The sequence below is a fragment of the Prionailurus bengalensis genome, chromosome C2 (genome assembly GCF_016509475.1).
Source record: "Prionailurus bengalensis isolate Pbe53 chromosome C2, Fcat_Pben_1.1_paternal_pri, whole genome shotgun sequence".
Taxonomy (NCBI): Eukaryota; Metazoa; Chordata; class Mammalia; order Carnivora; family Felidae; genus Prionailurus; species Prionailurus bengalensis.
Window position 1 is genome coordinate 82,177,229 of NC_057350.1, and position 13,594 is coordinate 82,190,822.

The following is a 13,594-nucleotide window of genomic DNA, read 5'->3' on the forward strand; positions in this document are numbered from 1 at the left end:
GGAAGGAAAACAGAAAGGACTCTCACTCTCATAGCTCTTACCTTTGGTAATTATCTATGTATTTGGAACTAATTTGCTTATATCCTTCCTTGATTTATCAATTTTGGCCATTATCTATCTATTAGATGGATTTCCCATTGAGGTCAATGACACTTAACCCTTCCACATCTCCCTCTTTCCAACACAGTTAGAAAGCAAGGTCTCTTGTTAGATGAGACTGGTGAATGAAAAGACAGCTTCTGTTCTTAGACAGGATGATTCAACATCAAAAAGACGTCTGTTATCCTTAAGTTAATTTATAACGCAATGCAATCTCAAAAAATACCAACTTTTTATGGAGCTTGACAAGCTAGTACTAAACTTCAAATAGAAAAAGAAACATGCAGGGGTGGGCTGGCTGGCTCAGTTGGGCATGTGACTGTTAATCTTAGGGTTGTGAGTTCAAGCCCTACATTGGGCATGGAGCCTACTTAAAATAAAAAGTAATAATTACAAAAAAAAGAAAAAAGAAAAACAAGCATGCAAAAGTAGCAGGAATATACTTAAAATCATTATTTTATTTAAAAAAAATTTTTTAATGTTTACTCATTTTTGAGAGAGAGAGCAAGCGAGCAGGGGAGGGGCAGAGAAAGAAGGGGACACAGAATCTGGAGCAGGCTCCAGACTCCAGAGCTGTCAGCACAAGGCCTGACGTGGGGCTCAAACTCATGAACCATGAGATCATGACCTGAGCCAGAGTTGGGCACTCAACTGACTGAGCCACCCAGGCGCCCCAGGAAAATACTTTTAAAAAGAAAAACAAATGAACAAAAGAACAAAACAAAAGAAAAAGCCACAAGGAGGATTAGGTACACTGGACATGAAAACGTACTATAATGCCTTTCTAACTAAACAGTGTGGTATGGGCAAATGAAGAGACCAGTAGAAAAGAAAATCCAGACAAAGAACCAAGTATCTATGAAACTCTAGTATGTGATAAAGTTGGCATCTAAGAATACCCAGCTAAAAGGAATACCCAGCTAAAAGGGTTTTTTAATACATAGTACTGGAATAGCTAGTTAGCTATTTGGAAAAAAGGGTAAAATTAGATCCATACCTCATACCATACACAAGAACAAATTCTAAATGGATCTGAATATACAAATGAAGCTGCATAAATTTTATTTTAAAAAACGAGTGAATTCCTCTTAACCTGGGTGTAGAAGAAAATTCTGTAACTATAACTCAAAATCAAATGGAATGAAAGAAAAGATTGATAGACTCCATAAAAGCAAAAATTGTACATGGGAAAAAACACCATCAACAAAGTCAAAGAATCTGGGAGAAAATATTTACAACATGTATCACAGATAAAGGGCTGCCATTTCTCACATTTAAGTAACTCATAAAAATTGAGGAGAGGGGCACCTGGGTGGCTCAGTTAAACATCTGACTCTTGATTTCAGCTCAGGTCATGATCTCCCTGTTTGTGGGATTGAGCCCTGAATCAGGCTCTGTTGACAGTGCAGAGTCTGTTTGGGATTCTCTCTCTGTCCCTACCCCACTGGCTCTCTCTCTTTCTCTCAAAAATAAAATAAACATTAAATAAAAAAAAGAAAAGAAAAAAATTGAGGAGAAACATAGATCAAAACCTAACAGAAGAATGGACAAAAGACATGAACAGAAAATATGCCCCCCAAAAAGGAAATAAAGGTGATTCTTAAAACATATGAAAAGAAGTTCCTTCTCACTCATAATAAGAGAAGTACAAATTAAAACCACACTGAGATACCATTTCTCACCTATTAGACTGGCAAAAATTAAAAGGTATAATCACACACCTTGTTGGCAGGCTGTAGGGGAATGGGCACTTTTATACACTGCTGATGAGAATGCATATTGGTATAACCTTTATAGAGGGGAATTTCACAACATATGTTTAAAACACTCATATGCATATCATTTTTTGACCTAGTAATCCCACTAAGAATTTACCTTGAAGATAAACTCCAACAACACAGAAATGTAAAGGTTATTATTCATAGCATCAATGTTTGTAAAATTAAAAAATACTGGAAACCACTGACATGCACATATATATGGCATACAAGTACTAAGCAGGTATTAAATAAAAAAGAATGAGAGAGATCTCTATGAACTTGTATGGAGTGACTTCCAGGATAAATTAAGTGAAGAAATCAAAGTGCAAACCAGTATCTGCAGTATGCGATCTTTTTTATGGGAAAAAGGGGAATAAAAAAACCATACATGTGTATGTTAATTTGTGCAAAAAAAAGCCACAGGAAAGACAATCCAGAGGTATTAAGATTGGTTCTTCTCAAGAAACAAGACTCTTAACTATAGAGATCTGATGGTTACCAGTAGGGGGTGGGTCAAGGGTTAAATAGGTGATGGGGGATTAAGGAGTGCACTTGTTATGCGGAGCACCAGATGATATTCAGAATTGAGTCACTATATTGTATACCCGAAACTAATATTTTTTAAATATTAAAAAAAAAAAAAAGACTGGTTACTGTCAGGGGCTGGGTAGGAATGGGTTGGGTAGAATAGACATAATGAAAATCATCTAATTATACCTTCTGTGTTGTGGAACCATGTTAATGTTTTATATACTCAAAGCAACAACAAAGAAAAAAAGAAAAAGAAAATTAACAATGATGGGGAGGGCAACTAAAATGTGCAAAACAGATGAACCAACCAAATTTCAAATGAATAAAATAACTTACGCTGAAGGGGGAAATAAAACACAAGTAACTTCTGAACACTATAATTGGACTGTATACTCTCAGACTAAACACAAAAGAATTCTAAACTAATATTAGATAACAGGAAATCAGTTAATAGACTTTTTTTTTCATGAAGGCATTGGTTAGCAATTCCATGTATTTAAGGATGAAGCAAGTAAGTAAATATATTGTGGATAACGGGAGCCAGTTTTCTCATCGTTGAGAGTTACAAATATGAAGCGGGAGAGAACAGAATGAACCCTATAGTGTTTCACTAGAATCAGAAGTATCAGTATGAACAGATGATTTTTAAAATAGCAATAAATTGGTCAGTATAGACAGGCATACATAGATCTGCATGTGTGTATATTTACATAATCTATCTCTTAGACTTTTTGGTTGAGAGGGTCTAGAATCAACAATATTCCAGAAGCAATGAGCATATCCAACATGCAGATCTTTGTTTCTAAATACTGTTCACTGCTAAAGAAGCACCAGGGCTCCCCAGGTAAATAGCTGATTATATAGGACTGAGGCAGAGAAAGTACAAACTGGGAACAAAGTCAGAAGTTTACATGAGTCAGCTTGAAGGGGTTCTTACTAGCTAAAAGCAGGACAATCTGAGAATACTTAACGACAGTAAAAGTTTATAACACTTTGAATAAAATATGAATCCATACTGATGTATTAAATGGGGGACAAGGGAAACCTCTTCCTTTCAGTAGAAAGCCAACTAATACAAAAGGAATGATGAAATTAGCATCACCATTTGGCAACCATAATACTAATTCGTCTAGGCAAGAATCAATAATAGATACTAAAACTAGTGGTTGAAATTATGAGGAATAACAGAGTATCTCCCCAAGAGTAACTTTATAATAGAGAAACCTGGTGCACACCACTGTCAGCAAATGAGCAAAATTTTATCACCAAAGTTAGTAATGGGACAGATCAGTATCCTAAGCCTACTGATACAACGTACAATAATCACTTCTGTGGTATTCCTGCAAGGAAATCTAGAACTAAAATCTAACCATGAGGAAACATCAGACCAACTCAAATTGAGGGGCATTACAAATAAGTAAACTTTTTTAAAATCAGTAATGTGAAAGTCTTGAAAAACAAAGGACTAAGGAACTGTCCAGATGAAGGAAACAGACAAAAGAGTGAAATGTAACAAATGATTTGGAATTTTCTTTTGCTCTAACAAATATGATTGGCACAATTGGTGAAGTCTGAATAAGGTTTGTAGATTAGATAATAGTATTGTTTATTTCCTGTTTATTTTTAACAATTATAATGGGGTTATGTAAAGACTGCTTTTTTAAAGCAGATATAAACTGAAGTATTTAAGCATAAAGGGACATTCTGTCTGCAGTTTACTCTCAAATGTTTCAGAGAAGAGGATAAAACAAATGTGATAAAATGTTGACATCTGGGGAATCTGGGTAAACGGTACACAGGACATCTCTGTACTATTTTTGCCACCTTCCTGCAAGTCCAACACTACATATATATGTTATGTATGCTTAAAATTTACATATGTATATACATAAACATATCAAGTTTTTATATATGTTTAAACTAAAACAACTTTTGTTTTTTAAAAAATGTAGATTCCTGGGCCCCATCTGTGAAATTTTGGGTTCAGGAGTTCTAGTGGTAGGTGTTGGGAATCTGTATGTTTAAAGTTTTTCTAGTGATTATGATGTTTAATCTGGTTTAAGAATCATCCCCTGCCAGAGAGTAATAAAAATTTTACTACTCAAGAGGTAAAAAAGAGCACCCATTTATCTGCCATCCAGCTTTCAAAACGAAAACAAAACCCAGTCACAATGGAAATTCCATGTATACCTTGCCATCTACTCATTTTTTTTCCCTCCTAGAGGTAATCATCCCAAATTTGAAGTTTGTCATTCCTATGCATGTTTTCATACATTTATACCATGTAAATATGTTCATATCAGCAACAGAATTGTTTTGCATGTTTTCAGACTTTATAAGTCGTTCATAACAAACACTTCTTCCTACAATATAACTTTTCATTCAGCAAGATACATTTTGGTATTTAACATTGATACAGGTAGCCTATTACATTGATTTCATCCAGAAGAGAGGGAAAAACTAAGGATTCCAGAGAAAATGAACATGCACATTCTTTGACCTGATGTAAAATATTCAATTTATGACTATACCACAATTTAAAAAAATCCATTTTCTTGATGACGGATCTGGGTTGCATTTCTTCACTAATCCTCATGCAAAAATGAACCTCGTATATATTTGTGCACATATAGAATTTCTTTAGAGGAGAAATTGATAGGTCAAAGGGTGTGCATGTTTATTCATTTTCTCTGGAGTCATCAGTTTTTTTCCCCTTTTTTGGATCATGCATGGTTGTCCACAGCAATAGGAGAGAAGGCAGTGTCTACGGGCACAGATGCAGGTATGTGGGCTGATAAATTTGTTGAAGCGTTTTCATTGCTTCTATTTTCTTGATGAAACAGAGAGCAAGGTTATCAGTTGAGACCTAGGGTGGATGAAGAGCAATTGGAGGGTAGAGGATGTGGAGAGAGGTGAGATACGTAAAGGCGATCTAGGAGAATGGGAGATTGCCAGGGAGTGCTATGGGCCTAGGTCTTCAGTCCTACTAGATATTGACAAACTGTTCTTCAGAGGAATTATACCAACGTACACTCTTACTAGCAGTGGATGGAAGTTTCTGATGCTGTACATCTTCACCAATCCCTGTATTCAGAATTTCATAATTTTTGCCAAGTTAATGTTTGTGAATAGTTTTAATTTCCTCAATTTCTCGAGTTGAGCTTATTGTCCATTTGTTTCATTTTCTGTGAATTAGTTAATTCATGTTTTTTCCCATTTTTCTAACAGTTGTCTTTTTCTAATTTGTAGGTTCTCTTTATGCAGTTTGGATAATATACCAGTGTTTACATTATGACTATACAAATATTTTCACTGTTGAGCCTATGACCATTGCTCCTTTCTTCTATGACTATGTGTTTTTCCTAGAGTTAATGATTTCCTTTTCCATCTGCCTAGTTTTCCATATACCTATGATTTTTTCCCCAAATGCTCCAACATGCTTGGTATCCTATTAGAAACAATTACTATGTGTTCATACAGAAGTTCCATCTTTTCGTTCCTTGAGGTCCTCTCTTACTTAGCCACCTATCCTCTTGTTCCAATCTGTGTTGGTTGCTCTTTGGAAAACTGCATTGGTGGCATTCTGGATCTTCTATTCATCATCTCCTGGGTTGGATTCCAGATTTCCCAAATCTCGTATCTTCTTCTTCCATGGTTTGGCTGGCACTTATTCTCTGGTAGCTTCCCCCCAAATGAGGATATATCTGAATCCTTGAATGTCTTTTTTTCCCAAGTAAACTCTATGCCCAGGGTGGGGTCAAACTCAGGACCCCAAGATCAACAGTTGCATGCTCTTCCAACTGAGCCAGCCAGGTGACCGGCTCTGATCTTTTTGCTGTGCTTTCACTAAACCCTTTCAATCTGAAGAACTAGGTCTTTAATTCTGGAAACTGTTTTTGTTGTTGTTGTTTTGGTGGGAGGCATTATTTTCTGTTCTCTTTTTCTCAAAGTTGTTTCTGAGTCAACATTTGAATCTGATTTTAGGTGTGGAGCAGATGCTTTATTATGTCTCTAATGCTTTTGCATTTGTTATTCCTTCTGCCTAGCATGCAGACTCCTTCTCCTGTCCTAGCAAATCCCTGCTTATCTTTCAAAACCCATTTCTGATATCAGTTCTTCCATGACGATCCCCTCCCTGACCCTAGACTGAATGAGATGATCTTTCCTCTATGCTCAAAGTCTTTTATGGCATCTCTAATGCCATTCTATAAAGTGTTTATATATCTGCCTCTGTCCCTTTCCCCCCACCCCCCACTGATCCTAAATGCTTTGATAGTACAATGTTTATCCATTTCTGTATCCTCAGTGCCTAACAGTATGTAATGGCATGAATAAATGAATGGATTCAATGAGGGGAGAAAAGTGAACATTTCCTCCCACTACATGGCAAGCATTGCACAAGATAGGTACAATCTCATATGCCTTCATTTAATCCTTTGAGCAAATCTCGAAGGATGTATAAGCAAATTGCTTATACAATAAATATTACCTGAACTTCTATTATGTGCAAGGTTTGATACTGGCCAAAGGATGAAAAAAAAAAAAAAACAACAAAATTTCATTTCTCTAGAAATTCACCATATAGAAGACTTCTTTTTCCTCATATAATTTTTAAAAATTGACAATTCACATACCAAAAATTCACATTTAAAACACACACTTCAATGGCTTTTAGTATATTCACAACGTCATGCAACGATCACCACTAGACAAGATATTTCTTATCTGTATGAAGTGCTGTGTGTATTCTGGGGTCAAGTCAAAGGAGGAGGCAGTCTACCAGGGGAACAAACATTCCAGAGAAAGGAGATGTGCAAAGAAGTAGAGCTGAGACAGCCCAGTATTTGAAAAAAAATATGAAAAATACAGAGAAGCCGGAGTTTATGTTGAAGTAGTAGGTTAGACTATTTTACAAATGAGGAATCTGAAACTCAGAGAGGTGAATTAACTCAAATAAGGTCAAACAATTTTTCTTCTACTAATTCAAGAAAAGCTGCTAAAAGACCTTACCCTACCACTACATCATTCCCAATGAGCAAGCAGGTGCTGACGCCACGAAATACTGAATTGGCTCCAAATATTGCTTTCCCCCCAGCCTTCTGGCAAGCAGGCTTCATTTTCCCACCCAACTCCGTGCATTACCTAGCACCATTGGTCATTCAGACCACCATCATTAGTTGAGCAAAAACATTTCTGGTGTGTTTTTGTAGATTCAGAAGGTTAAGGTGACCACAGTGATGCTATCAGAAGGTGCTCTGTCCATAGACAGAAATATTTTGGTCATGAAAGTCCAAGGGGTGCCTGGCTGGCTCAGCAGGTGGAACATGTGACTCCTGATCTCGGGGTTGTGAGTTCGAGCTCCATGTTGGGTGAAGAGATCATTAAAAAAAAGGGGCGCCTGGGTGGCGCAGTCGGTTAAGCGTCCGACTTCAGCCAGGTCACGATCTCGCGCTCTGTGAGTTCGAGCCCTGCGTCAGGCTCTGGGCTGATGGCTCAGAGCCTGGAGCCTGTTTCCGATTCTGTGTCTCCCTCTGTCTCTGCCCCTCCCCGTTCATGCTCTGTCTCTCTCTATCCCAAAAATAAATAAACGTTGAAAAAAAAAATTAAAAAAAAAAAAAAAAAAAACTTAAAACAAGTCCAAAATGAAGACTTAACACTTCACAGACTCTGTTTAGCTAAAATATGCTTTCCAGTCCTGTTTCAATCTCTCTGTATGACCAGGAAGAAATTTTACTTTTCTGGACCTCAGTTCTCCTACCTGCAGAGTGACATTAGGAAATCTTGTCCCAGCTACCCCACTGCAAGCTTGCCCAAAGGAATCACTGAAAAATCACGAGGATCTGTACTGCCTTCAACATTCTTGAGGAAAAGGTTAACATGCCTAAAAGTAATATGCCTAATATAAAAAATGTCTCCAAATTTTTGACCTCAGTTAAACATTCATAAAAATCTTGGCTTATTAGGCTTAAGTTCAGTCTAGATTCATCTCCATTTCAACTCTCTAGGAAGGGATAAGTTAGGGGAACTCAGGAGAAAATAAAGTTTTGTCAGGCAGGGGCAATGACTTCTGGATTTCTGGTTTTCCAAGTGGAGGCTGTCCTGTTCTCTACCATGTGAAAGAGCAAATCTACATTCTAGGATATGAAACTGTGGGTGCTACAAATCAGAGGGATGGTGGAAACATGTCCTCCTTACAAAATGCTGGCATGACAGAAGACACGAAGTACAGCAGTGAACAGTTACTTCTCAGAAACAATTTCCAAAGTGACCAGGTGAAACATGCTAAGAGAGTTCACCAGAAGCCACCTTGGCTAAGAATCTTTAGATCCTTGCTGCCCGCTACAGAATCCATGCTAAAATGTTTGTGGTTTTGCAGTAGGACCAAGGAATTAATATGCCTGAAAATATTACACAACAAAAAAGCTTTACTAACCTTTCAGAGAAGAGCAAGATTAAGTACCCCTGCCACTCTCATTTCTCTTAGAAGATGCAAATTTGAATTATTGGAAATAAATACCAATTGGGGCATCTGTGTAAATAATCTGAAGATCATTACCTCTTGGTCTGCATAGGTTTATATACACACAGTTTTCATTTATGATTCTCCAGTACATTTTGGTAGGAAAGCATCTACACTCAGTTTATCCCACTCCAGGAGCAGTAAAATCCAATCCTTTTTTAGAGAGAGGAAATTTGAGAATATTTGAGAGCAAAGCCAGAATTCAAATAACTGCAATATCTAGGTAAAAATGTATCCATTCTTTCTCCTCTGGACAACGAATTATTTAAGGAGATCTCCCTCTCCAAAAGAAAATATTTTAAAGCTCATCAGCTCCTAAGAAAAGCATTAAATGTGTTGCCACTGTCTCAACACCCTACTCAATTATCTTTCATATGGACTTCAAAACAGCCCTTCAAGATTTGGTTGTTTTCTTCTCTTTTCTTTCTTTCTTCCTTCCTTCCTACTGATGAAGAAACTTAGGCTCACAGATGCTGGAACGTTCTAAGCCACACAGCTGGGGGCAGAAAGGAGGAAGGTCTGAGTTCTAAGCCTATAGGCCTTCCACCTGCCAGGACGTCCCAAACAAGAATTACCTGGGAGTACTTAAGGAAAATACAAACTCCAGGCTCACAGTCAGTCTTCAAAGAAAGGGGCCTGGAAACATGCTTTTAAAAAGACAAACAAACAAACAACACAAACAAACAAGTCGTGCTCTCTCCTACCCCTTGGTTAATAGAAAAGCTTAGGAAAGACAGTACATCACAACCCAGCCAAGAGATCTGAAGCTGTTCCATTTTCACCAAGAGACCCCCCCCCCCACGTCCCCAAGAACTCTTATTTCTCTCGTCAAGCCATCACCCCCACTAAAGCCCCCACAAGTCCAGATCTTGGAATCATCTTCTGCCCTTTCTTCACTACTGAATCCTGCCAATTTTCTTCTTCCCTGCAGAATTTTATTTCCTGGCTGGGACTAGGCTCTAACCACCAGACTTCCAGCCGGGCCCAGGAACTCCCAACCGCCTCCAGCCCTTCTGGCTCTTTCCCTAGCCCCTCGGCTCGGGCTGCTATCAACGCAACCCTGCCTCTTCCGTCGGTCACGTTGTTTCCTCCGCTTGGAAGGACCTCTTTCCTCTTCGGGCCCTTCCCAGCGGTTGGGGAACTCCTACACAGCCCAAGCGCCTCCGCTTCCAGCCACCCTCGCCTCCCACCACCCCTGCTCTGGGACCGAACCCGGCCTCGAAATCCAGCAGCAAGCGTCCGTCCTCCTGGCCGCAGCCCCTACCCCCTCCCCGCTGGCCTCCCCACCCGCCACCTGGTTTCGCAGCGGCCGTTCGGGAAGCCCTCGGCACTTCCCAGAATAGAGAGCAGCTGCCAACGTCAGGCTGCCGCCCGCCGCGGGGTTCCGGGCGCACGGGGTGCGGGCGGAGGGGACGTGACTACGCTCTGGCCTTCCGTCTCCCCCAACGGGCCGGGAAACTGAGGCCCAGGGCTGGCAGCAACTTCTCCAAGGGTGCACAGTCCCGGGCCCCAGGCGTCCCGACCCCCGTCCGCGATCCCTCGACCACACGCGCCGCCCGGTCGCCCCGGAGAGCCGGGCGAGGAGCGGGTCTCCGAGCGAGCGCTCCGCCCGGGACCGCGCAGGGCGCCAGACGCGGCCAACTCGCCGCGAAAGTTGTTGTCTCCCAGCCTGCCCTCGCCTCTCACCTCCGAGACACACCTTCCCGCGGGCCCTGGCAGCCGCACTCTCACATCCGGTCCACCTTGCGCACACCCCTCTCCACGCTCTCTCACGGCCCCTCGCCCTCCCACGCCTGCAGCGGGCGGCCGCTCCCCCGCGCCCCCTCGTGCACTCCCACCCGCGGCCGGGGCGCGCCTTCCCCGCCCCGCCGCACGCCTGGCCTCCGCGCCGCGCCCGCCCCGGCTTCTGGCGCCCGGGAGCCCCAGCCCCGGGCCGCGACCCGCTTCCGCCCGCCCGGCGGGCGGCAGAAGCCAGGGTAGCCGCGCGGGGGGCGAGGGGCTCGGCTGCGCGGGGCGGGGAGGGGGCGCTCGCTCGCTCACTCTCGGCTGCGCACACGCCCGTACAAACTCTCACACAGACACACGCGGGGTGCGCTGCCGCCGCCCGCCGCTGCTCCTCCTCCCGCCACCGCCTTGAGAGGGAGAGAGAGGGAGGCAGAGAGAGCGCTTTGTCCGCGCGCCGCCGCCCGGCCCGGGACTCTGCCCCGAGGAGGCAGCCGCGCCGAGTCCCCGCCTCCGCCTCTGCCCCCGGGCGGGCCGGGCCGGCCGCGGTGGGGGGAGCCAGGCTGAGGGTGGGGGTGGGTGGCGGGCGGGCGGAGGGCGGGGAGGGGGGGCGGAGGAGGAGGAGGAGAGACGAGGGCAGCGGAGGAGGCGAGGAGCGCCGGGTACCGGGCCGGGGGAGCCGCGGGCTCTCGGGGAAGAGACGGATGATGAACAAGCTTTACATCGGGAACCTGAGCCCCGCCGTCACCGCCGACGACCTCCGGCAGCTCTTCGGGGACAGGAAGCTGCCCCTGGCGGGACAGGTCCTGCTCAAGTCCGGCTACGCCTTCGTGGACTACCCCGACCAGAACTGGGCCATCCGCGCCATCGAGACCCTCTCGGGTGAGCAGTCGCCGCTGCCCCCTCCCCCCGCCTCGCCCAGCTCAGGCCGGGACGGCGCCCGGAGGGAGGCCGAGCCCGGCGGGCGGCGCCCGGCGGGGGCTCCCGCGCCCGCACACTCACTTCCACGCACCAGACCCTCAACTCTCGCCGCCGGCCCGCTCCCGGGACGGCCCGCTCCCCTCCCCCCACCGCTCCGGATTCCCCCCTTGCCCTCCCAGCCGCAGCCCTGGGGCGACCCCCGTGCCGCTCCGAGGGTGCCTGGGGCTCGCTCGCTCTCTGGGGGCACCCCTCCTTCCCTAAGCTCCCGGGCTGCTCTCCAGAGTTTCCCCACCCCCATCCTCAGAGAACCCCCGTTCCCTCTCTTCCCTGACCTTCGCGTCACCCCCTTTGTCAGGGACCCCCTTCCAATCCTGCATCTCTTTCTCTCTTGACCGGACCTTACCCCTATCCTTGCCTCGTGCCCGGGACCTCTCGCCCTCTGGCGCCCCTGAGCCGCACTCTCCTTTGGAGCCCCCTCCCCACATCGCCTCGCGGTCCCCCACTTTCGGCACCCCCTCGGCGCCACCCTGATGATCCCCTCCAAGGTTTCGGGACTCCCCCAACCCCAATCCCTGCACGACGGCACATCTCTCTCGGTCCTCTCCCGAACCTTAGTCCCCTCTCGCTCGTCTCTCAAGCGCTCCTATTTTTCTCTGAATTTTTTGTCCGATTTTATTGAGAAGAACTCGGGGCTGGGGGCTTTCCGCCGCCTGTCCCCCCGCCTCCCGCTCGGCCAGAAGCACCTTTTTACGAGGTGCCCTGTCTCAACTCGGTGGGGGCCCGGGCTGAGAACCGGGAAAGAGGCGACCGGGGGGCCCGCGAGAGCGCTGGAGCCCAGACGGGAGACGGAGAGCGACACACACACACTCGCGCGCGCGCGCACTCACCAACTCTCCCTCTCGCACACGCACCGCTCGGAGCCGCGCTCGCCCCAAGGCCGGGAGCCTGTGCCCCCCGAGCCCCGGCCCGGCGGAAGACCCTTCCCCACGGGTGCGCGGGGTGGGGGCGGGGCGGCGGCGAGGCCAAGGTGACACCCTGGAGCCGGCCGGGACTGGGCTCTCGCAGCTGCGGCCCCGGGGTGGGGGGAGGTGGGTGGGGGGCTTCGGTGCGTCTTCTCCGGGCCACCGGGTGGAGAAGTCAGGGAGGGGAGCGCAGCGGAGCCCTCGGGGCCCGGGTTAGCGGAATGGAGAGGTGGGGGCCGGGAGAGGAGCGGGGCCGCGCCAGCCCTGCAGCTTGAGTTTCAAATGAGCTCATCCTTTCAAATTGGCGCCGCTCTTTATTAAATTTGTTTTTCCGGTAATGCCACCCACAGCTATACCTGGGGTCGGATCCGGGCTCGCGCCCTTCCCACCTCGTCCCGAGACCCGGGGCGCCCACCTTGCTTCCCACTGGCAACCAAGTTTGCCCAGCTCGAGCCCGGTAGGAGACCCCTTGAGGGCGCCCGAAGGCGGAGCCCGAGCGTGGAGTTCTGTGCGTGCCCCTCCTAGACCCCCGCCGGTTTGATCTAAGGAAGGTTCTGAGTGCTTTAATTTCTGTTTTAAAGGTAAAGTGGAATTGCATGGGAAAATCATGGAAGTTGATTACTCAGTCTCTAAAAAGCTCAGGTAAATATATTTTGCTTAGTTATTTTGTGATAGGGCTTAACGTATAAATACCACAGTACACTCAGTTTTTTTAAAATGTGCTTTTATAGTTAAAAAACTGCTTTTGTTTGTTTTGTTGGTGGAGATAACGTAGTTTAGAAAGTTAGATTTTTTACTTTCATTATATAAGGTGTTTACTGTACTTGGAAAATATCTGGTGCCTTATTGGGGGGTGGGGGGTGGCGAACTCTAGCTGTGTGAAATTCGCTGGGACCGTTAAACTTGTTTATCAAAACTTGCCTCCCACCCCTCACTCCCACCCCTACCCCCAGCACAGTGGCTGCAAATGCTTGTCAAGACTTCCTGTGAGATGTTAAGAGTAAATATTTACTTTGTCAACTAAATTGCTTAGCTAAACTTCGCGATTAATTAGTTTTCTTTTTTAGATAGCTTAATGT

The 13,594-nt window shown here is 45.4% G+C and overlaps 2 protein-coding genes across 8 annotated transcripts in view; both read left to right on the forward strand.

Moving 5' to 3' along the window:
- The first annotated feature begins 8,572 nt into the window (after positions 1-8,572).
- On the forward strand, positions 8,573-11,199 carry LOC122490993 (basic proline-rich protein-like). Its single transcript, XM_043593297.1, has 3 exons — positions 8,573-8,662; positions 9,940-10,886; positions 10,989-11,199. The coding sequence occupies exons 1-3, from the start codon at positions 8,573-8,575 to the stop codon at positions 11,197-11,199; spliced, it is 1,248 nt and encodes a 415-aa protein (XP_043449232.1).
- Positions 11,200-11,233: 34 nt separating this feature from the next.
- IGF2BP2 (insulin like growth factor 2 mRNA binding protein 2) overlaps positions 11,234-13,594 on the forward strand; it is a 156,407-nt gene continuing 154,046 nt past the window's right edge. For 4 of the 7 annotated variants that reach the window (XM_043594670.1, XM_043594669.1, XM_043594673.1 and 1 more), the window contains exons 1-2: positions 11,234-11,514; positions 13,097-13,157. In XM_043594670.1, the coding sequence (XP_043450605.1) occupies positions 11,337-11,514; positions 13,097-13,157 (239 nt within the window). In that variant the 5' untranslated portion in view covers positions 11,234-11,336. The remainder of the gene's footprint in view (positions 11,515-13,096; positions 13,158-13,594) is intronic. The other 3 variants (XM_043594674.1, XM_043594672.1, XM_043594671.1) reach the window with 2 other exon arrangements.